Genomic DNA, 21772 nt, shown 5'->3' with positions numbered 1-21772 from the left:
ATTTAGAACTCACTTTTGACTTCTACCTCTCCAACAGTAATTTCTATTTACTGCAAACGTTTACCAAGTTTACAGCAAATTTTGAAGTTAAACTTTGCCTACTTGATATCATGATGAGTGTGTGATTCTTATGCTCCCCTAGGTTTGCCAAAGGTAATCTTGATATAAATAATACAGTCAAGTGAGATTTCAGGCAAGTGTATGGCTTGACCAATTTTGCATATAAATTGCAGATCGTTAACTCAGATTATTTATTCTTTAAACTTTCACCAATTTCCCCATTTTACAAATAATGACTTTGTATTAAAAATAGTGGATAACACAAACCATGGCATTCAGCCTAAATTTTGTGTGGGATTTATCTGTCTGTGAAGAGCTGTTGCTTTAACTTCAAGGCTTCTTTGTAGAAGAAAGATTTGTTATGCAACATTTTGAGTCAGCAGTGCTGAAGTGCCTCTCTGTGGAACCTTGCTTCTTGCGCCTTTCCTGCTACAATAACTGATACATAGTTTAACTATTTCAGGAACTGGAGTAGTTTCATCCCAAACACTGACCAAAGTGATTTATAAACTCTTGGAAAAACGTAACATAAATGAATCTTACTGCCAAGTGACAAGTTTCTTTTTATGTTTGGTTATAAATTATCAGAAACCTCATTTTTGTTTAAAAAGCAGCAGATTTATATGAACAAAATGGACTGAACAGCTTGAATCTACTTAATATTAAAATGTTGAAAGCGCTTACTGGGTGTAGATGTTTCATACATCAAAAATCTAGGTTTACGGGGCTGCGTGCAGTGGCTCACACCTGTAATCCCTATACTTCGGGAGGCTGAGGCGGGCAGATCACTTGAGGTCAGGAGTTCAAGAGCAGCCTGGCAAACATGGCGAAACCCATCACCACTAAAAATATTTTAAAAACTAGCCAGACATGGTGGCGCACACTTGTAATCCCAACATGGCAAAACCCCATCTCCACTAAAAATATAAAAACAATTAGCCAGACATGGTGGCACACACCTGGAATCCCTCAGGTGGCTGAGGCTGGAGAATCACTTGAACCTGGAGGCAGAGGTTGCAGTGAACCTTGACTGCACCACTGCATTCCACCGTGGGCAGCAGACCAAGATTCTGTTGAAAACAACAACAACAAAAAACTACTAAGATTACATTTTGTGCTTTTTGCTACTAAGTATAAAAAAACTTCATTGTGTACCTCTGTACATTTCTGAGCTGTAAGAAAAAGGTACATTGATGAAATGTGAAATATCATGCTTCAGATCTGAAGGTTGTATGATCATTTTCATGCCTGTGCTTGTACAGACTTCCATTGGCTGCAGTTCTGATTTTAAGTTGATTTTCTGGTTTTCATGTTAAAGTTGACATTTATATGCAGTTGTATTAAATAACATAGAATTTTAATAGATAAATGATCCCTTTCTTACTCCAAAGCAAAAAATCTCAAAAACTTCGACCTCCTCCGTAAGAAGAGTGTAGCAGTTCCCAGATCATGTAGAAATGGTCAAATGTAAAATTTAACTCTGTATTCTAGAACACTTTATCAAAACAAAACAAAAACTTGTGTTACACAGTGGAAACTAAAGGCATTTTAAGATGAGAAACTGTGAGATACTGTTTTAATTCATGTCTATTTGGACAAGATGCAAGTTTTCTGAGCATTGTGGATGGATCATGATGCAGCGAAATGCATAACAATGATGTGTAAGGAGGACCAGTATCCTAGTAGAACGTTCCTCTTACCTTAACAAGTTCCCTCTATCTTTATAGTCAGTCCCTCCCTGTTACACCCAAGTCCTGGCCGCCACAGATGTGTTTTCTTTCCCTGTAGATTGGCCTTTTTTAGAATGCCGTATGAATGGAATCATGCAGTGGGTGGTCTCTTGAGTCAGACTTCTTTTACTTAGCACAGTGCATTTGAGAGTCATCCATGTCCTTGTTTGTATCAGTAGTTAATTCTATTTCATTGGTGAGTCATTTTCCATTGTTTGGATATTATCATAGTTTTGTTTATCCACTCATCAGTTGAAGGGTATTTGGATTGTTTTCAGTTTTTGTCAATTATGATGAAAGCCTCCCTAAACACTCTCATATAGGTTTTTATGTGAATATATTTTCATTGCTCTTGGGTGAATACCTAGAAGTAAAGGATTGCTGGATCTGCATTTACCTTTGTAAGAAACTGCCAGACTTTTCCAAAGTGGCTGTAATATTGTGCTGGAATATATATATATATATTTTTTTTAAGTCGGTGTCTCACTCTGTTTCCCAGGTCGGAGTGCAGTGGCACAGTTTTGGCTCACTGCAACGTCCGCCCCCTGAGTTCAAGCAATTCTCCTGCCTCAGCCTCCTGAGTAGCTGGGATTACAGGCACTCGCCACCTTGCCTGGCTTATTGTTGATTTTTAGTAGAGATGGGGTTTCACTATGTTGGCCAGGCTGGTCTCAAACTCCTGACCTTGGATGATATGCACCCCCGACCTTGGCCTTCCAAAGTGCTGGGATTACAGACATGAGCCACCGCACCCAGCCTGTTTTTAAAAATTGGATCTCTTCTTTGACTCCTATGTTTTCATCATGGAAATAGACAAATCACTCATATTTGCTTTTTGCAAACAATACTGCTGTCTGTGGTGGAGTCAAAAGACTCCTCTTTTCCATGTTCAGGTAATTTATTCTTTGAGAGAGCACTGAATCATATGTCAGTCGTATTTTAAAGTGACTTTATTATTTAATGTCAAGATGTACCCTTGATCTGAAGTAGTTTTATTTAATAAAGCAGCTACAGATCAAGAGCACTTGGTCTAGAGGAGTGCACTGACAAGTGGCGGTGCCTGCCTTCTTCTCTGGGCCAGTCTTTGTCTCAGAGCTGTGCGACGTTCAGGTTTCTATTCATTGCTTCCGGTCTCGCCTAAGACTCATGAATCCTCAGAGACCTGTTTCTTAGGTGAGCAGAGGAGTGTTTGTAATCATCTCTGTGACTTTTTTTGTGCTAAAATACCCATTTTACTTTTGAGATGGGGGTCTCACTGTTTTGCCCTGGCTGGTCTTCAACTCCTGAACTCCAGCAATCATCCTGCCTCAGTCTCTTTGTTAGCTGGGATTCCAGGTGCATGCCACTGTGCCTGGCTAACACTTTTTAAAGAGGCGAAGGGGAGCAGAGTGGAACAGTGGTATTGTGACAGTTAGTTACCTGGAAAACTTTGAACTCCTCTTCTTAAATTTACCTCTTCCTGAATGTCCTACACTAGGTAGCCTCAGTTTCCTTTCCATGTAATGCTTACATAGTTATTTGTTATTATTGCCCTCAGCAGGTAAGACTATATTAACAGTTTCTGTGAGAGAAGAAAGGGTAAGGATGACATGATTGGTGCGGAAGCAGTTGTTTCTTTGGACAAATAGGATTTTTGAGAAATCAGAAAAGAATTTAAAAAAAAAAATAGTCGTCTTCCCTAGTGTGTTTTTCTTAGCTTTGAACTTGTTAGTTTACCTATTTAAATAGATTCTTCAAAATAAGTTTCCTCTAACACAAGAATTCATTTTAAGCTAAAAGATAAAGCTATGTGGTTAAATTTGAGTATACCTAATCTTAAATTCTTTCTTTTATTTATCTTTCCATTCCAATTTGATAATCAAAATAGTACTATAGTATTTAATTTGAACTTTGAAAGGTTTTACATATGCACTGTGTTAAATATAACCACTATTTCAGTGTTTTAAAACCCCCATCTTTTTTGGTAGAAGTATTTTAGGATAAGAAATTTTTTCATCTGTTAATTTTTTGACATTTGGACCTAAGTGACAACAGTTGGGGGCAGGGACGTTTAGACAGGGAACAGGGCAGTAGAAAGAAAACCAGTGACACACAGTCAAGATGATATATATGAATAGCCATGTGGTGGCTGTAATAGAAATTTAATTTGCTGATGATCTAAAAATGTATTTATTTTTTAAAAAAAACACCTTCTCATTCTCAGTTAATCAATAAAGTCATCTTAGTTGCACCTCATTCTTTTTGATACCATAATTGACATGCCTCTATCTTGGGTGTGGCTTCACAATATGTCTTCTACATAGTGACTTTGTAACGACTTTCAACTTGCTTTTCTGGGCTAACTTCAATGGTGGGGTGGGACTGGGAGAGGGATTTAAGTATGGTCAAATAGTACCTTAGCCACATTTTTATCCTTTAGTACTTTAGTTGATTTGTCCAGATATTTTTTAAATGTAAAATTTTCCCTTTTATGAAATGTAGTCAAAATTAGGAAGTTTATTTATTATCTTACATTTTTAGAGAATCTAAACCTACCAAGCTATAGCATAATACACTGGCTTAATAAAGTGTGTGTGTGTGTGTAAATTGGGAAGTATTGCTTAAATAAAATGGCATTGAATTATGACCAAATTATATCACACAATGCAAGATATTTAGAATACAACTAAATATTGTCTCCCTTTTTATAAAGTTTATTAGCTACCACTTACTTAGTGCTCAAATGTTTTTTAACAGTCTCTCACTGCCTGTTCACTCATCACTTTTATTTTCCTTCATCAAACCTTTTAGAACTTAGGAGTAAGTATAGAGAGTCTTAAGAAGAAATAGTTATTAATTTGAATTATACAGAAAAATCAATCATGTTGAGTAATGTAATGAGTATTCGTGTTTTTCTATACACATATTTTTTAATTTAATAAAATATGATTTACAGAAGGATCTAAAGGGAAAGCATTGCTTTTGTTGAAAAATATGACCTGTTTTCAAAATGTTTGTTTAGAAATCTAGATGTTTTATGTATATACATGTGTTGCATTGGAAAGGGCAAATGAAATAATAGATAACTATATTTTGGTCTATATTTTTCATGATTCCATAGCCGTGTTTTTTGATAAATAGTGGAAGTATGGAAATGATGAACTTTTACACATGTGATTTCCTTAGGTATAGCATTCTTAATGCCCCCAGATCTACAAATAATGTCATCATGTAGCTGACAGGGTTACACTATTCCACTCTCTCAAGAAAATTATTCATGGAATAGGTATGGTACTGTGACCATGGACGCTTTCTGAGTGCCACTATTCTTCTGTAGAATTTAGGCTTGTCAGTATCCTTTACAATCATGCCGTATAGCATAAGCAGATATTCTTACCATCCACTGTGTTGTGGTCAACCAACCTACATTGGAAAGCTCAAAATTACTTTTAGTAATTGTTTGGAAGGACTATGAACTGTATATGTTTTTATAAAATATTTACTGTAGTCTAACTGGAGTCATTTGTTGGTATGATGCAAACATAAAAATCATTACCTCTTAACTCAGGATGGTTAGAAAAGATCTCTCAGCGACATACATACTGTATTGCCATCAGTTTATAAGAACTAATCCTTTTAAAGGAATTTAAAGTCTGCTCTTGGCTAGAGAGACAAATGCATCAATTGCATATATATATACACACATATATATTCAATATAGCAAAATTGGTTTCTGGTTTGATCTTTGGTAACAGTCATGTAATGCAAGAGTGTATCACCAACCACATGTTACATATGACTTTCACTTATTTTTATTAGGTAGAGCATGTTTTAAACCTTGTTATATCCGCACCTGTGTCATAATGAACTGTGTCAAATTTGGGTTCATACACATGTATTTATTTTTTTACTGTTTTGTTACAGTCTTTAGCACATTCATTCATATACATTTATTTATTCAACAAACATTTAGTGAGCCCCTACTCTGTGTCTGGCATTCTTCTAGGTAAGAGACATGCAACAGTGAATGAACTAGCCTGCTCTTGTGAAGTTGACATTTCAGTAAAGGGAGAAAGATGATACAGGAATGAATAAACAAAATCTCAGGTGATTATACAAAAGGAGAGGGATTATCTTGAGGAGTGATTGGTACGACGCGACTGGTAATAGGATGATCTGGTAGCACAGTAACCCAGGAGGAGGGAGCAGCCAGTGCAAAGGCCCTCAGGTGAACAGTGGCCATTTGAGGAAGAGAAGGCAAGGTGGTGCAGCGTGAGCTGTGAAGAGGAGCAGGTGGCAGGACCAAGGATGGCAAGGCAAGTGGGAGCCATGTGGTTTAGCTTCTTGTGGATCATGGTAAACAACTCTGCTTGATTTTATGGTCTTGGAAGACTTCAGAAGGTTTTAAGGAGGGAGTGGAGATGGAAGAAGCACTTGGCTGAGTGGATGCTTTCAGAACTTCCTTTAGTGTCATGGTGTTCTTGCCTGGAACTCTGCCTGTAAATCCACGACACCTAGAGTTCCTTTATTTAAAGTATAGTGCATCAGTTAGCTTTTGCGGTAGTGCTCAGAACAGCCATCATTTATTTAGCTCGCAGTTCTACAGTTTGACAATTTGGGCGGGGCTCAGCCAGGTAGTTCTTTTGATTTGTACTGCGCTTGTTCCTACTTCAGTTAGCTCCTGACCAGCTAAGTGGTTCTGCTTCTCGGGCTCTTGGCTTGACTGGCTCTTGGCTAAGGCAATGTGGTAACAGGATCATGTGTTACCAAGCTAGTCTAGGCATGTTCATGTGGTGGTTGGTTGAGTTTCAGGAGAATGATGAGAAGAATTACCTCTTGAGTCCTAGACTTGGAAGTGGCCCACAGCATGATTGCTGCTGCAGCAGTTTCTTGACCCAGGTAAATCACAAATCCAGTCCAGATTGTGGGGTAGAGAATTAGACTCCACCTTGGATGAAAGAGGCTGTTAACATCTCATTGCATAATAGTGGCTGTTTTTGCACACTCGAGATCTCTCTGTCTCTGAGTCATACCAAGAGTTCAAGATTGGTTCATACCAGGTGTCCTCATTGCTTTATAAATCCGATGTGAAGGTATCCTCATTGAGTTAGAGAACGTAATTGGAAATAAGGGTGTGACCACAGGGCCGACTGACTTTGTTTTATATTTAACAGCCTTGGCTAGAAAGACACACTAGCATCCTACTGAAGGAGATGATGTGAGCATATGACATATGACTTGTCAAAAGTGTAATTATAACATCACACCGTCCTGAAATCATGTTGCACAGTATTAAAAGAAATGCTTTTTGATTGCATAGATGTATTTTTTCAGTGTTATCAATATTAATTGGGTCTCCATATAGAGACAAGGTTTTAGTTCATTTTCAATACATTCAGAGGACGGCCGCTGTTCTCAGCAGCACGAGGCAGCCTGTGTATTCTTTCCATTGCCAGCTAACCGTACACTGAGCAATTTCAGCAAGCCGTGTCCTTGAGCTGTCATGTGATCTGTCCTTGCTAATTAGGAGAATGAGGAGAATTAATAAGTAAAAGAGGGATGCTGGCAGTGGCTTATGGTGTTTTTCTTTTTTAAGAGTTCTACATTTTTAATGGATTAAAATCCCAAAAAGTTAGTAAAGTAATAATAAAGAAAAACATAGAACAACTTCTTTGCTTGATAAAATTAAAACCTTGCAATCCATATGCTTGTCCTGTAATTTAAATTGTCATAATTCCTGGAACCTAGTTTTGGAGAGCAGTTTATTTCTTAGTGTCTACTTTTCCTTAATGTAGGTAAAAGGTATGATTAATGGAATAGGTTGTAGGTAATATATTGGTATTCTTGCCCCAGTCAAGGCAGACACAGCAAACATTGTAAGTAGAATAATATTTTTATCCCCTGGACACCAATATAGGCAAAATTATTTTTTCTAAGAGCACCTAATTTTTGGTGATATTCTTGCAGGTAAACATTACTGTGACTGGAAATTCCATTTATTGTTGTTACTAGCCTCCGCCCCTCACTCTTATTCCCCTTTGGATGGAACAGCTCACTTGAGTAATTTTGCCTTTCTTATCCTTGCCTAGAATTGGAGGCAAAATTTTTATCATCTTCATGTTTAATTATGGTAAAGATATGGTATCTGTAATCACTGGGAAAAATAATGGAATATTCTTCATCACAGTTATTCAAATGGAAAATTAAAATTGAGTCACCCCCTCTTGTTTTAAAATAAATTACAGTTTGATCAAATACTTAAATGTAAAAAATAAAGTCAAATTTTAAAACATTTCATTTTGGTTTTCTTTTAATATATTTTTTTTTATTTTTGAGACAGAGTCTCACTCTGTCGCTCAGGCTGGAGTGCAGTGGTGCAATCTCGGCTCACTGTAACCTCTGCCTCCCAGGTTCATGCAATTCTCCTGCCTCAGCTTCCCCGGTAGCTGGGACTACAGATGCACACCACCCCACCAAGCTAATTTTTGTATCTTTAGTAGAGACGAGGTTTCACCATGTTGTCCAGGTCGGTCTCGAACTCCTGACCTCTGGTAATCCACCCGCCTTGGCCTCTCAAAGTGCTGGGATTACAGGTGTGAGCCACTGCGCCCAGCCCAAAATGAGTATTTTTTAAAATGCTGCAGTGAGGAAGACATTTTCCAGCATGGCACAAACTCTAGAAGCTTAGAGAAATAAATGGATAGATTCAGATATTTAAAATGTCAAATTTTTTGTTTTCAATCATTTTTTTTGTTAACATTTAACACAATTGTAAGCATTTTCCCATGTTACAAAGAATTTTTGAAACCTGAGTTTTTCATGATGATGTATTGCTCTGTCATGTGAATATACCATACTTTAATCATTTCTCATATTTGCACATTTTTTCTAATTTGTTATTTTAAATAATGTAATATATATGCTTAATATATAAATAGTAGATCATAAATTATAAGCTTAAGATAGCTCTTTCTAGCAGCTTGATTGCTGGATAAATGGGCATGAGTATGTTTGAGGATATTGATGTGTAATGGAAGACTGTTTTCTGGGCAGGCCATTCTTAGCTACAGGCCCACCTTAGATGTTGAGGAACCTGGGTGTCACATAAACCTGGACCACTATATTTTTAATTTTTGCCCCCTTGAAAGGTGTTTATTAACATTTTCATGATTAATTGACATGCAGCAATTGGTAATGTTATTATTGACTTATTTGGTTAACTAATTACTTTTAATTGAACAAGAAGCACATGTAGTTGGTGAGAAAAGTTCTTACATTGATTTGTTTCTTCAATTTCTTTCCAAAAATATTCTAAGTACATCAAGTATATGACTCACCCCTACCCCCACCTTAAAAAAAAAAACTGATGGTAGCTTACTGTGCACAATCTTTGATTCTTTTTACTTAATAGACTATCTTGGAAATCTTTCTTATCTGCACACAAAGATTTACCTCAATTTTTGTAACAGAAACATAGTCTTCTATGTTTGGCTATACAGTAATTTACTATAAACACTCCCTTGGCGATGAAAATTTCATTGTGTTCACTTTTCACTGTTTCAAACAACTCCAGCAAACATCCTTTTAAATCTTTATACTTCAGGCTCAGTGGAATGGTTGGGGTTAGTACTTCCTTAATCATATACATGCGCATTTTGACTGTAACTGCCAATTGTACTTTTATTCCAGTATATGTTTTCATGAGCAATGCAAGGCTATGATTTGAATAATTACCCAAACCTGTCTATATGTTGTAATTATTACAATGTCAATGTTTAATCTTTAGTACAATATGACTTTTTATTTGTATTCCTTTAATTATGAGTAAGGTTTGTTATACATTGTTTTAAACGGACATTATTTCTCACTTTAGTTCCTCTTTTTGTGACAGTGTACTATTGACTTTAGAACTTTTTTAAAAAATTAAATTACAGCATTAATTTTTAATAAAAAATTAAATTACAGCATTGCTGTATTTTAATGATAATGCTGCTAGAATTAGTATACTCTATTTTCAATGAGTGCTTTACATTGTGAACATAAAAAGGACTTTGAAAGTGAAAGGGAAAGTACAGCCAGTTTTACTTCCAAATTCACAAATTCTTGTTGTCCCACTTTTCTTAGTGGAATGGTTGGAAATTAAGGTGATTTGTGTTATGTTTGGTGGAGGTGGGGCGAAGGGTAGTTGGGAAAGAGATGTCACTTGAAGGTTTTTGTGCCTAAGGAGAATGAGGACTGTAAATGGCTCAGCTGCTGCTGAACTTTACAGATTGAACTTTCACAGAGCTCTTAGAGGTTCTCTGCAAATGGAATCCTTTTAGGCACTTGCGTTATAAAGTGTTGATTGTAACATTTGAAATAAGTGTGAGTTAATGGAAAGGGCCTTGTCTTTGGCTCTAGGAAAGTTCTGCTTTGTTATCTTAAACCTGCCCCTTCACGCCTCTGTACTTCAGGAACCCTTGCAAACTTCTCTCTCCTGTTGAAGTGAAACATGGGTCTCATAAGAGTGTTCAAATTTGTCTCTGCATTTGTTACAGCATCTGTGTGGAGGAGGCAAACATTGGCTATTATGTCCTAATTTTACATTTGATTAAACCTGTGACTTTTTTCTTACTGCTAATTTTAAGTCTCCCCACATCAAAGTTTAAAAAGAAAAATGACACCACGAGTAATCTCATCTTTTCATTCTGAATTAGAATTTATTTTTGACTGTATAATGGATACTTAAATACATTTCACTCAGATATGTATTCCTAAGCTAAACTCATCACTTTGATTTTCTTAGGACATTGAGCACAAAACATTGCATTTAATATCTGGAAAGTATTTGTTATGAATGAGTGACAGTATTTATTTTGAGATTAGTGCAGATAAATGCAGATTCTAGGCAAAGAATTACTATTTTAATATCAACACTGTGTCTTCCCAGTACAGTATCCAGTCTTTCCACTGAGAATTTACTAAATGTTTTCAGTTGTATATTCTTGTTTTAATCGGATTAACACAGGTCTACTTCTAGTTTATATATGAGAATGATAGATATTTTTGGCTTATGAAATATAGTTACTGACTTTTAAAAAATTGTTATTCAAATTTATGACAAAAGGAACAAAAAAGCTTGGCTGATTTTGGTCGGTAAGTTGAATGACTACTACCTGGAAATTAAGAGCGAAAGTTGAAATACTCCTTTGCTCCCACTAGAGGGGGATTCCTTCCAACTTAGGTAAAAAGGCTCTTAGACCCAACATGAAAACCTTGTATGATATTGATATTCCCTTCATATTGAATCGAGGATAATCTCATGATTTTTAAATCAGCAGTTTTTCTGTAGCTGCTGAAATTAAAATCTTACAGAAATAGAGGATGTAAAGGATACTTGAACTAAGGTACATATGTATTTAAACAATAGTGCTTTTGAACAAAACATAAATAGTGTTGTAGAATTGCTATAATTAAGTTTGTTTAAAAGTATATTACTTAAGAGTTTCAAAACAGTTTTCTCAGCCCTGCGGGAGATAGAATCTGGGGTGAAGGGTACCTTGTTGAGGGCTGCCTCACTCCTCCCTCCTCCCACGCCCGCGGTCTGTCACTGTCTCTGTCTGCTGAAATAGCCACGGAGAGAGTTCTAAATCTCACTCAAAAGCTTTGATTTGCTCTCACCTCAAGTTGTCAAATATATTGAAGCCTTATCTTTAAATAGAGTTCTGTTTGCTATTGAATTTTCTTGTTTCATTCATTGACTTTTTATAATATGATAAAATATGCAGAACTCACTCTGAAGATTTTTTTCCCAAAGTTAAACTGCAATATATTTTAAAAATAATTCTATTTGTGTTAAAAATAACACATAAAGGGTGAGGTATGCGGATATCTATATGTGTAATTCACCAGCAAATGTCATATGATGTTCACAATATTTAAGATTCAGCAAATTTCCTGTTCACACTTTTCCTTTAACTAAAGTCTCCAATGTTGATTAGAGGTTTTAATTTAAAAAATAGTTGAGGTTAGTAACCTAGTGTTGTGAAAGTCATAGCTTGGGAAATTCGAACATGTAACCTCTTTTTCTTTTCTTAAATGAAAAATCTATAATAAGGCCTTGTTTCTAAATCTAACAGTTAGCCTTGGAAATTAAAATGTAAACAGAAATGCTGTCAGTGAAACGTACAATGATTTTCTACTGTACTTGATCCAACATTTCAGTCTTGAGCCTAAAATCACATTTGGTATCAGCAACATATGGCTTTTATGAAAACGAGGCTGCTCATCTTCTCCATCCCTAATGGTGGTGTCTTTCTTTTGCTTTCTGCACCAGCCTCTGCCGGTGCCAGGGGGTGGTCAGTGAGCCTGGCTTTCAGTTAAGCAGTTGGAGAAGAATTTGCTTCCTTGTTTCTTTTTGTGATCCCTTTGCTTTCATACTGGGTGAAATTCTTACTGTCACGGTCTTCCTTTCTATATTTTCTTTCCACAAGGGAAGAATCCAATTTTGTTTTATAGCAGGATACATTAGATAGGCATATATGCCTTCTACTTAAACACCTGCTACACACGCCTAATTTTAAAAGGTTTAAATCTGACGGTGAAGCCTGTTACAGTCTGATACTGCCCACCCACCCCGTCTTCCTCTTTAAAAATACTCAGCTGTATTCTGTTGCCTTCTTTCCTTGTTCTTTTCCATCAAGTATTGGTACTTTGCAATAGTCAAAGTAAAAGCTTTACACACCACACTGAATAATTATGTTTAAAAAACAGTAATTATCAATACATGTCTTGTTCTTCACAGCTTTTTAAATTCATGTTAATGAGCTCTGTCTTCTAATGCATGAGACTGACAGGCAGTCTTGAAGTTTTGCCATCATTTCACAACTTGTTGCTTAGACTCTGTCTGCCTTTTCCAGAGTCTTGCTTTCAGGAACTCCTGCTCTGCCACATTCCAGAGATCCAGCGCTGCCCACTCTAATCTGAGCAGGACAAGAAGCTACTGGTAGCACACATGCATGAGATTGCTCCGAGAAGGGCAACTCTCCTCTCACTGTCTGTCAGTAAAAGATCAAAAGGCATATGCAACATGTTGTGATTGAGGTGAGAAGGATGATTCTACTAACTTCCTGGATTGTTTTTGAGGGACTTCAACCACCATGTCCACACGGTGGCAGATGGATTCATTTGATAGGAGTTGCTGCCGTCTTATAAAACCCGGACAGCGATGGGATTTCAACCCAGCTCTTGAAGATACTCATAGATCTCTTTCTTGACAGCTGACATAAATTGAATGCCAGTTTTCTCAGAACTCTCAATTCTAGGCCATGCCTGTGTCTGGTTTCTGTGGCTAGACTCAAAGAGGTTTTTGATAGTGCCTAAATTATGTTTTCCTTATGATTTCAGGTTGAAGTCTTGGCCTCGGAGGATGCAGCCTTTGGACTCAAGGTGTGTAGTCTGATGTAGCTCATTGTGGAGGTTTTGGCAATTCCTCCTAGGTGGATTTGAGGCTCAATAGAGAGGACTTTTTCTTTAATCAAAATACGGAGGTTGAAAAATCTTCACAAGTTTAAGATTTCTCTTATTGTGATTAAGATTAGACTGTGGTAGTATTTTCATTACCTTCTTTGTTGTGGACAATATGAGAAGCAGTACAGGAAAACAAGAGTTTCATTTAGTAATCATTGACTTTTAAATTTCAATTGGCCATAGTACAAGATTTACTTAAATTTTGCCCCAGTTTGGGGATACTGACAGTTTGGGGGTACTGAAATGTAATAGCTGAATGTTATCAAACTGCTGTATTTAGTTCATAGCTCCAGTATTATTTATTGATTTATGAAACAGCTCTGCTTCAGACAGAACCCCTACAGTCCAGTTACAACCAGATTGAAAACCCAGCTCCATCCCATGAGGACCCCATGACCAGTTGACAGATCTAAGCCTATAAACAGATAAATCATCCCACAGGGTGGCTGTATCCATGCAGTAAGCATGCCAGAGGCTGCCAGTCGGGTAGAGTGGAGAGTGGGAAGGCTTTCTGGGAGGTAGATCCCTGGGCTGAGTTTTGAGGTATTGGGTTATATGGAGGCAAGAAAGGAGGGCAGGAGAAACGAGAGCTATTTTCAGGTAGAACAGCCACTATGAAAAGTATCAGAGAGAGCTAAAAGTAGTTAAATTCTGCCTGTGTGGCAAGATCTGAGACTGGAGAGGTTAAAGATAATTTTCTCCTATAGAAAATGGTAAGCTGTTAGAAGATTTTAAGCCAGGTAGTGGTCAGATTTGTAATTCAGACAGATGACTTTGGCCACTTTTTGGAGGATGGGTTAACCAGAGACCAATCAAGAGCAGTTGAATAGACCAGGTAAAAGCAAATGCAGACCTGAGCTGGCGTAGTATAGAAGTAGCAGTGTCAGAGGGAAGATGACTGGCCACCTCAGCTTGCAGGGCCTGGTGCCTGCTGGGGTGTGCAGAGTAGGGAAAGACAGGAGCTCAGGGTGAGTCCAGGAACTGTGTGATGTCACCCTAAGATAGAGAACACAAGAGGAGGAATTACAGATTTTTAAAAATTATAATCTTCCAGACAAGTATTGTTGATCAGATTACTTGCCTTTTGTACATATTTGCTGGTAATTTTTAAATTTGTTAAATTAGGAGACACTTATTAAGGAGGTCTGATTTCATTTTCATATAGTGGTATAGAAGTGTAGAGTATAGAGTAGGTGCCATCAGTTACTTTGGAAGTTAGTTTGGGAGAATAGGGAGGTTGGTAGAAACTACCACAGAGCACCAGGTATTGGGGACAACCCTCATCCATGTGTTACATCTTTGGCTTGAAACCAGATTGAAGTGTATATATTTTCTACCATCTTTTTTCTACTTTTCATTCTATATGCTTGACATTTTGAAAGCACAGTTGTATAGTAATGACAGGTAAGATGACATTGTAGTACTACCAAAAGCAAAGTTTCTGAGGTTATAAACATAGCAGGATTTCACATTCATAAATATATATAAATTAAAGAAAAAATGAATTAATACTTGATAAATACTTGATACAACTCAAGTTTATAACCCTAATAAATTTTTTATGTTTCTGTATCTGCCAAAAATTACTAAAAGAAATTATTAATTCTAAATAGAACCTTATTTAGTGTTATTTACAGTATTTAACTTATGGTTGTCATGTGAATTTTTCATTTTTTATTTAATGTCCATCATGCATATGGAATATTCATTGCATTTTAAATAAACATGTAGGGTCAGTTCTTATGAGCTCATTTTCATAATCCTTCATACTTACTGAGTATGTAGCAATATTATAGAAGATTAGTGTAGCCAGCAGCTCTCATAGTCTGCCCTCCTGTGTGAAGGCTCCACGTTTGTTCCGTGGCCAACCTAACAGGTTCCTTTTGTAGCCTTAATTTTTTTTTTTTTTTTTTTTTTTTGAGACTGGGTCTCATTGTGTTGCCCAAGCTGGAGTGCAGTGGTACAATCATGGCTTATTGCAGCTTCAACATCCCAGGCTCAAGCAGTCCTCCCACCATCCTTGTGCCACCATGCCTGGCTGATTTTTTTATAGAAATGGGGTTCTAACTACGTTGCCCAGGCTGGTCTTGAACTCCTGGCCTCAAGCAATCCCTGGTCTTGGCCTCCCAAAGAGTAGTGTTGGTATTACAAGCATTAGCCACTGCTCCTGGCCTCATAGCTTTAAATTTATTATGTTGAAACAACAGTTTGAAAATTTTTTTCAACAATTCAGTGACTTTCTCGACAATACATGCTTTTAACTTTTGCTGATCTATACCAAAGTGTTTACACATATAATTAAAAATAGGAAATTTGACATTTCTTTTTACTGCTTCATTATCTGGAAGTCGGCAAGTATATTTTTGAATTCCAAAAATTACCTTATTTCTTAAAGGTGTGGGTATTCAGCATTGGTCAGGTTGTTAAACACATTCACAATTGGCATTTCTAACTGTTTTTATAAGCACTGGGAAAGGTAACTCAAGTGTCTGAGTCATGTGACAACACAAGGCACCCTCTTGGTGAATGAGCAGAACACTTCCGAGCCTACTGGAGTGTGTGTCGCACGTATGTCGCCGCTCCTTTTAGTGATGATCTTTAATGAGCCTTTATCTTTCTATACTATTTTCCCTACCATCTAATTCTTTACATTTGTATGCTTTACCTTCTCTTTGGCAAAATGAAAATCTACAAGTTTAATATTGATTTAGCACAAATTTGTCAGTCTTACTGGAAAACCACTTAAACGCATTGGGACCCAGAAATGAAAACAGCTAATTTTTGTATGTGCATGTGGTGAAACTACAACCCAGGAAAACAAGTGTGCAGTCTCACAAAACTATCATGACTATGAGGGTTGATTCGAGGATAACTTTTTCAACTAGCCAAATGTCAAATATCTATGTTCTCCTACTTCTTACATCTTAATTTTGCACAAATACAGATTCATTGTTTTATTAGGCTTATCTCATTTAAAGGTAACTTAGAATTAAAATGCTGGAACTGTTTCACTGTAAACGCTAAGGACTTACCTGTTTTCCAGTAGTAGTAGTTTTTTCCTCTGAATTCAAGTAACTTTTATTTTCGTGAGTTTGTTTCTACACAGGTCTAATTAAGAAAGTTATTTTTAAATTATATATACTTATCATAAAACAAGAATTTGAGGTGAATACAAGAAGTGCTTCAAAATAAATAAATGGATGAAAATATATATTCCTTTATTGGTAAAGGAATGTTCTACAAACTATAGAACACTATTCTTATTTTTAGTTTTGATCAAGCCTTGAATATATTATAAAGTTTATAATTGTATAGAAAAATGAATTAGAAGTCCCAGCAGCCACCCACATGGGTTGGTTCTTTTTATGGGATTACTGTGCCTTGTATGTCATTAATGAACTAAGTAAAGCTGCTGGTGATAATGAGATGATAAGTCAGCTAAGCATATATATGTGTACATATGTGATTATATTAAAGAGAAAAGACTAAAACATTGACTTGTTGCTTATGAATTCTTCAGAGAAAATTATAGTAAGGGGTGTAAACAAGAGAGAGTAAGTAAAATATCCCTGGGTCATTAAAAAAACATGTAAACATAACTTCTTTTTTTAATTTTTTTTTTTTTTTTTTTTTTTTTTTTTTTGAGACGGAGTTTCGCTCTTGATACCCAGGCTGGAGCGCAATGGCGCGATCTCGGCTCACCGCAATCTCCGCCTCCTGGGTTCAGGCAATTCTCCTGCCTCAGCCTCCTGAGTAGCTGGGATTACAGGCACGCGCCACCATGCCCAGCTAATTTTTTTTTTTTGTATTAGTAGAGACGGGGTTTCACCATGTTGACCAGGATGGTCTCGATCTCTTGACCTCGTGATCCACCCGCCTCGGCCTCCCAAAGTGCTGGGATTACAGGCTTGAGCCACCGCGCCCGGCCTCTTTTTTTAATTTTTAATTTTTTTTACTTTTTTTTCCTCCCTCCCTCCCTCCCCGTAAACATAACTTCTTAATAAATTTGTTAAGAAATCTTATTAATCTACTTTAAAATTTCATGACTGTGAATGTTCTTCATCTTCAGATTAGGTAGCTAAGTCCAGAATTAGAACAAAGCATGTTTTTATTTAATCCACTCTCATATGAGATGTGAGTACTGCTGTTATCCCTAGTATTAGGTGAGGAAACAGGAACTCAGAGTTTAGAGCTTGCTCAAGTTTACGTAACCAATCAATAACAGAACTGGGATTTGCACCTGCAGGGTCAGCCCCAGCACCTTGTCTGTTTTCTGAATGGAAAACAGAACTGAGAACTGATGTCCTGAGAACTGATGGAACTGAGAGGGTATACCCTACGCTTGCCTCTCACTCTTTACTCCCCATCTTCTTAGCCACCCTCACCTCTGCCCCATTCAAGTGGTGGGCACCTAACAACACCCCCAGTTCCAAATCTAGCAGAGCAGTTCACTACTTGCCCTGTGCCCGCCTCCTTGTGCGTTTGACCTAATTGACTTCTTCCTTGACACACTGTCTTCCTGTGACTTCCTCAGCAGCATTTTGTTGATTTGCCTCCTACAGGTCTGGCCTCGATTTCTCGGACTCATCTTCCTCTTCACAGACATGCAGTAATGAATTTGTTCAGGGCTCCATCCTAGATTCTCCTCTCTGCTACATATATCACTAACATCCCACATTACACCTTCCCCTCCTCCTCCAGGGTGTATTCTTAAATATCCTGCCAAATGAATGAATATGCATAAAGCCATGACAAAGATGAAAACATGTAACTCTTATTCAATACAGTGTATTTCCTGGGGAAATTCTTAGGGATTACCTATTTGACAATAATGTAATTTGGTTATCAAAATAATTTTTAAAGACTTTTCCCTTTGAAAGGTGGAGGAACAGAAATATATATTATCAGTTTATTCCTTTGCTATACCTGTCTTCCAATTCTAAATGGACATCAGAATTCCACAAATTCAAAAATATTTTGATAGGGTGTTTTGGCTGGCATATTCTTTGGGAGAAGAAAACCCTGAATCTTAGGACCCTTTTGGTAATATTTGATATAAATCATGAAAAACACATGTGGAGAGGTCAGTTTAAAATGAATTACCAGCATAATCATGGGGAAGCATATTATGTTACTCTAAAAAAGAATGTGGAAAAGAAAAACGATGCAATTTAGGCTATCATTGGATCCACAAGCAAGATCCCTCCACTCCTTTTTTTTTTTTTTTTTTCTTGCTCACTGCAGCCTCTGCCTCTCAGTTTCAGGTGATTCTACTACCTCAGCCTCCCAAGTAGCTGGGATTACAGGCCTGTGTCATGAAGCCCAGCTAAGTTTTTTGTATTTTTAGTAGAGACTGAGTTTTTACCATGTTGACCAGGCTGGTCTCGAACTGCTGACCTCAAGTGATCTGCCTGCCTCAGCCTCCCAAAGTGCTGGGCTTACAGGTGTGAGGCACCACACCTAGGTTACAGTTACTTTTTAAAATCCTCTTTGGTGATAAGTTTTTCATATTTGTTTTAGGCACCTAAAATTTATTACTATAAAAGAGAAAGGTCTAAGCTGAAGTATCTGCACATAAGATGTTAAAGTAAAGCCTAAACTTATATTACTTTTTACCTAGATCTTGGTTGATTAGATATCTTAGAGAAAAATAACATTAGTGTTCAAACTGGTCTTCCAACCCCCAACTAACATAGTCCCTTAAATATCCCATGCACTTTGCTTCCCTCCCAGACTAATCTCCACCTTGTCCTTCCCCTAAAATGCTTACCCTTCCTCTTGCTGCATTTCAAAATCCTGCTTTCCCTCCAGGCTCCATTCTAACGTTTTCTATGATGTGTCTCAGCGTTGGAGCTTTCTGAGCGCCATCCTCAGAGCTCAACAGTTCTCTCTGCCTTTAGGATTCATTTGGAATTTCTCATCTGCCAACTTTTTTGTGGTCTTTTGTATTTGGGAGACAGCATGATGTGACCTAGCCAATTCCATTATGTGGCATTTTCCCCCAGTAAGATGGTAAGCTTAGAGAATTCATTTTTTAAAATCTTTTTATATCCATATTGAAAACTTTCACATGGTAAACAGTAAGTACTGATGATTATCTAAGAGTTTTACTGATAGTGTAACAATTATTATTGCTAAGAGCATAAAATGTGTGATGTTAACATGTCACGACTGTGTTCCTCTCTTCTGGGATTTCCTTGCCATGTCTCCCATTATCTGGGTTAATATGTGAGCTTGGCGCTTCTTATTTAAGCTCTGTAAGTCCCACCTGAAGGAGCTTTAACATATTCATTGTTAATCCTTGTTGAAGCTATTGAGTGGGTATGGCTGGCATCAAAAACTAGTTGGTTCCATTTAATCTGGCTTATCTTAAATATGTTCATTAATCAAGTTCTGCAGTTATATTCATTGATATCACTCTACTGCTTTCCACTGCTTTCCATTCAAACAAATGTCTATGGGATACACATGTTATGTGTCAAGTACTAGGGATGCAGTGGTAAGAATAGTAAGTCCTTCCTTCCATGGATCTTACTAGACACAACTTTTGGAATGATCTTATGTCAGAGAAAAATCCAAGAAGAGATGCAAAGTTTGGATATAACTGTATGTCTTTCTGTCATCTAATTGTCTTAATTGAATCTATTTATTGTATCCTAATCTATTTATTGTATTCGACAAAATGGAGTGGGATTCCAGTTTGACTTTAGGAAATTATAAATAACAAAAGGATTAGTCACCTGTAAATATAATTTCAAATAGAATAAAGGTGGAAAAATTTATTTTGTCTTTTTAAAATAAGGTATTTTCAACTGTGAAAAATGGTGTAGCCTGGAGCCCATATTTGGCAATCACTTAAATTAAAGGTGAGCTTCTGTCTTTTGACATCTGATTATTATGAAAATACCTGTATTTCACTTCCCTCTTATAAAAATAAAATGATGAAGTATGATAGTATTTTTCATACTGGCTAAGGAGGAAGCAGAAAAAAATACAGTGGCAGCCCATCTCTGAATGGGCCCCCTGTCTCAATAACCAAATAATGATCCTTGAGAAAAAGTGGGAGGTTCACTTTAGCTCCCTTTTCAGATCAGTCTGACTCAGAGGCTCCAGTTGGAATTGTGTTAAAAGTCCATTTGTTTTTAGTCATTTCTGACTCTTACATTGTGTGTTAGATTTTTCCACTTTTAATCATTTCTCACTGCTCATTATGGTTCTCTGGAGCTTTGCTGTCCAGTGTGGCAATCACCAGCCATGTGTGGCAATTTACATTTAAAGTATTTAAAGCTAAATCAAATTCAAATATCATTTCTTCAGTTGCTCTGGCCACATCTCAACAATTACATGTTGCTGGTGGTGACCACACTGCCATAGTGCATAGAGCTGTCCATCTTCACAGCGAGTTCTGTTGCCTGAGCTGGTCTAGAAAATACAGGTTCCAAGTATGTAGATGACACAGACATTTTAGCATAACACATTTCACAATTAGAACAGCGATTTAAAAAATTCGATTTAAAAACTGGGGAGTCGAAAAGATAAGTAGAAAACAGAAGGAATTTGCTATTCTGGTAAAGTACTATAAAGCAGAAGGGATATTTTGCTTAGGAAAGAAATAGAGACTGGGGCGCAGTGGCTCATGCCTATAATCCCAGCACTTTGGGAGGCTGAGGGTGGCAGATCACGAGGTCAGGAGATCGAGACCATCCTGGCCAACATAGTGAAACCTATCTCTACTAAAAATACCAAAGTTAAAAAAAAAAAGAAGAAGAAGAAGGAAAAAGAAATAGAAACTGTTATAAAGTTGACAAGTTTCATTAGATTTTGAGAAAAGAAAAATTTTAAACAGGGTCATGAAATTTGATATTCTTCTAGAGTACATTTGTAATGGGTCATTAATTCATTGATTTGCCTTGGGTTATGCCTCCCCCACTAGTATAGTATTTCGGATTTAGAATGTTTAGTTTATTATTGTAAGATTCTACCCAATAAAACAGTTCTTTCTTTTATTAGTGTAGCCACATGAAAGCGTATACTAACCTTATGTTTAGAAACACATATGTATTTTGTGTCAAGCTGCATTAACTCTGGTTCTTCTCCATTCTTTCTGTCTTCTTAGCGAGATGTGTTTTCTAGTGAATTTACTTGGCTAACTCTGTAAGTGAGTGTGAATATAACTTAGATGGAAGTATATTTAAGATAACCAATGTCATTGAAACAAAACCAGCAAACAGTTTTTTTGAATTCATAATCTTATGAACTCATATTACTTTTCATAATATAACTTATTTTTACATTTTAATTTTTTTATTTAATTAAAATCTGTTCAAAATCTTTAGAGCAGTAGAGGACCAAGTTTATTCCATACTGTTTCAATGTTGACTCAAAATTAAAATTATAGAATATATGTTGTTAAAGCAAAAAATTTACTATTTCCTGTAAAAGAAGGATTCAAGGGGGTGCGGGGAGAGGAATCTGCAGCGTTTCTCTAGGACCTC

At 36.8% G+C, this 21772-nt stretch overlaps 1 protein-coding gene across 7 annotated transcripts in view; it reads left to right on the top strand.

Annotated features, from left to right (window-relative positions):
- ARID1B (AT-rich interaction domain 1B) overlaps window positions 1–21772 on the top strand; it is a 438832-nt gene that overhangs the window by 249924 nt on the left and 167136 nt on the right. For 4 of the 7 annotated variants that reach the window (XM_064360521.1, XM_064360519.1, XM_064360520.1 and 1 more), the window contains exon 5: window positions 13155–13196. The exons of the other annotated variants lie outside the window; for them this stretch is intronic. In XM_064360521.1, the coding sequence (XP_064216591.1) occupies window positions 13155–13196 (42 nt within the window). The remainder of the gene's footprint in view (window positions 1–13154; window positions 13197–21772) is intronic. 7 annotated transcript variants of the gene reach the window in all.

The sequence above is a fragment of the Aotus nancymaae genome, unplaced genomic scaffold, assembly GCF_030222135.1.
Source record: "Aotus nancymaae isolate 86718 unplaced genomic scaffold, 86718_ANA_hifiasm-v0.15.2.pri h1tg000040l, whole genome shotgun sequence".
NCBI classification, from domain to species: domain Eukaryota; kingdom Metazoa; phylum Chordata; class Mammalia; order Primates; family Aotidae; genus Aotus; species Aotus nancymaae.
The sequence above is the reverse complement of the archived record's forward strand: the minus strand, read 5'-3'. Positions and strand labels throughout refer to the sequence as shown.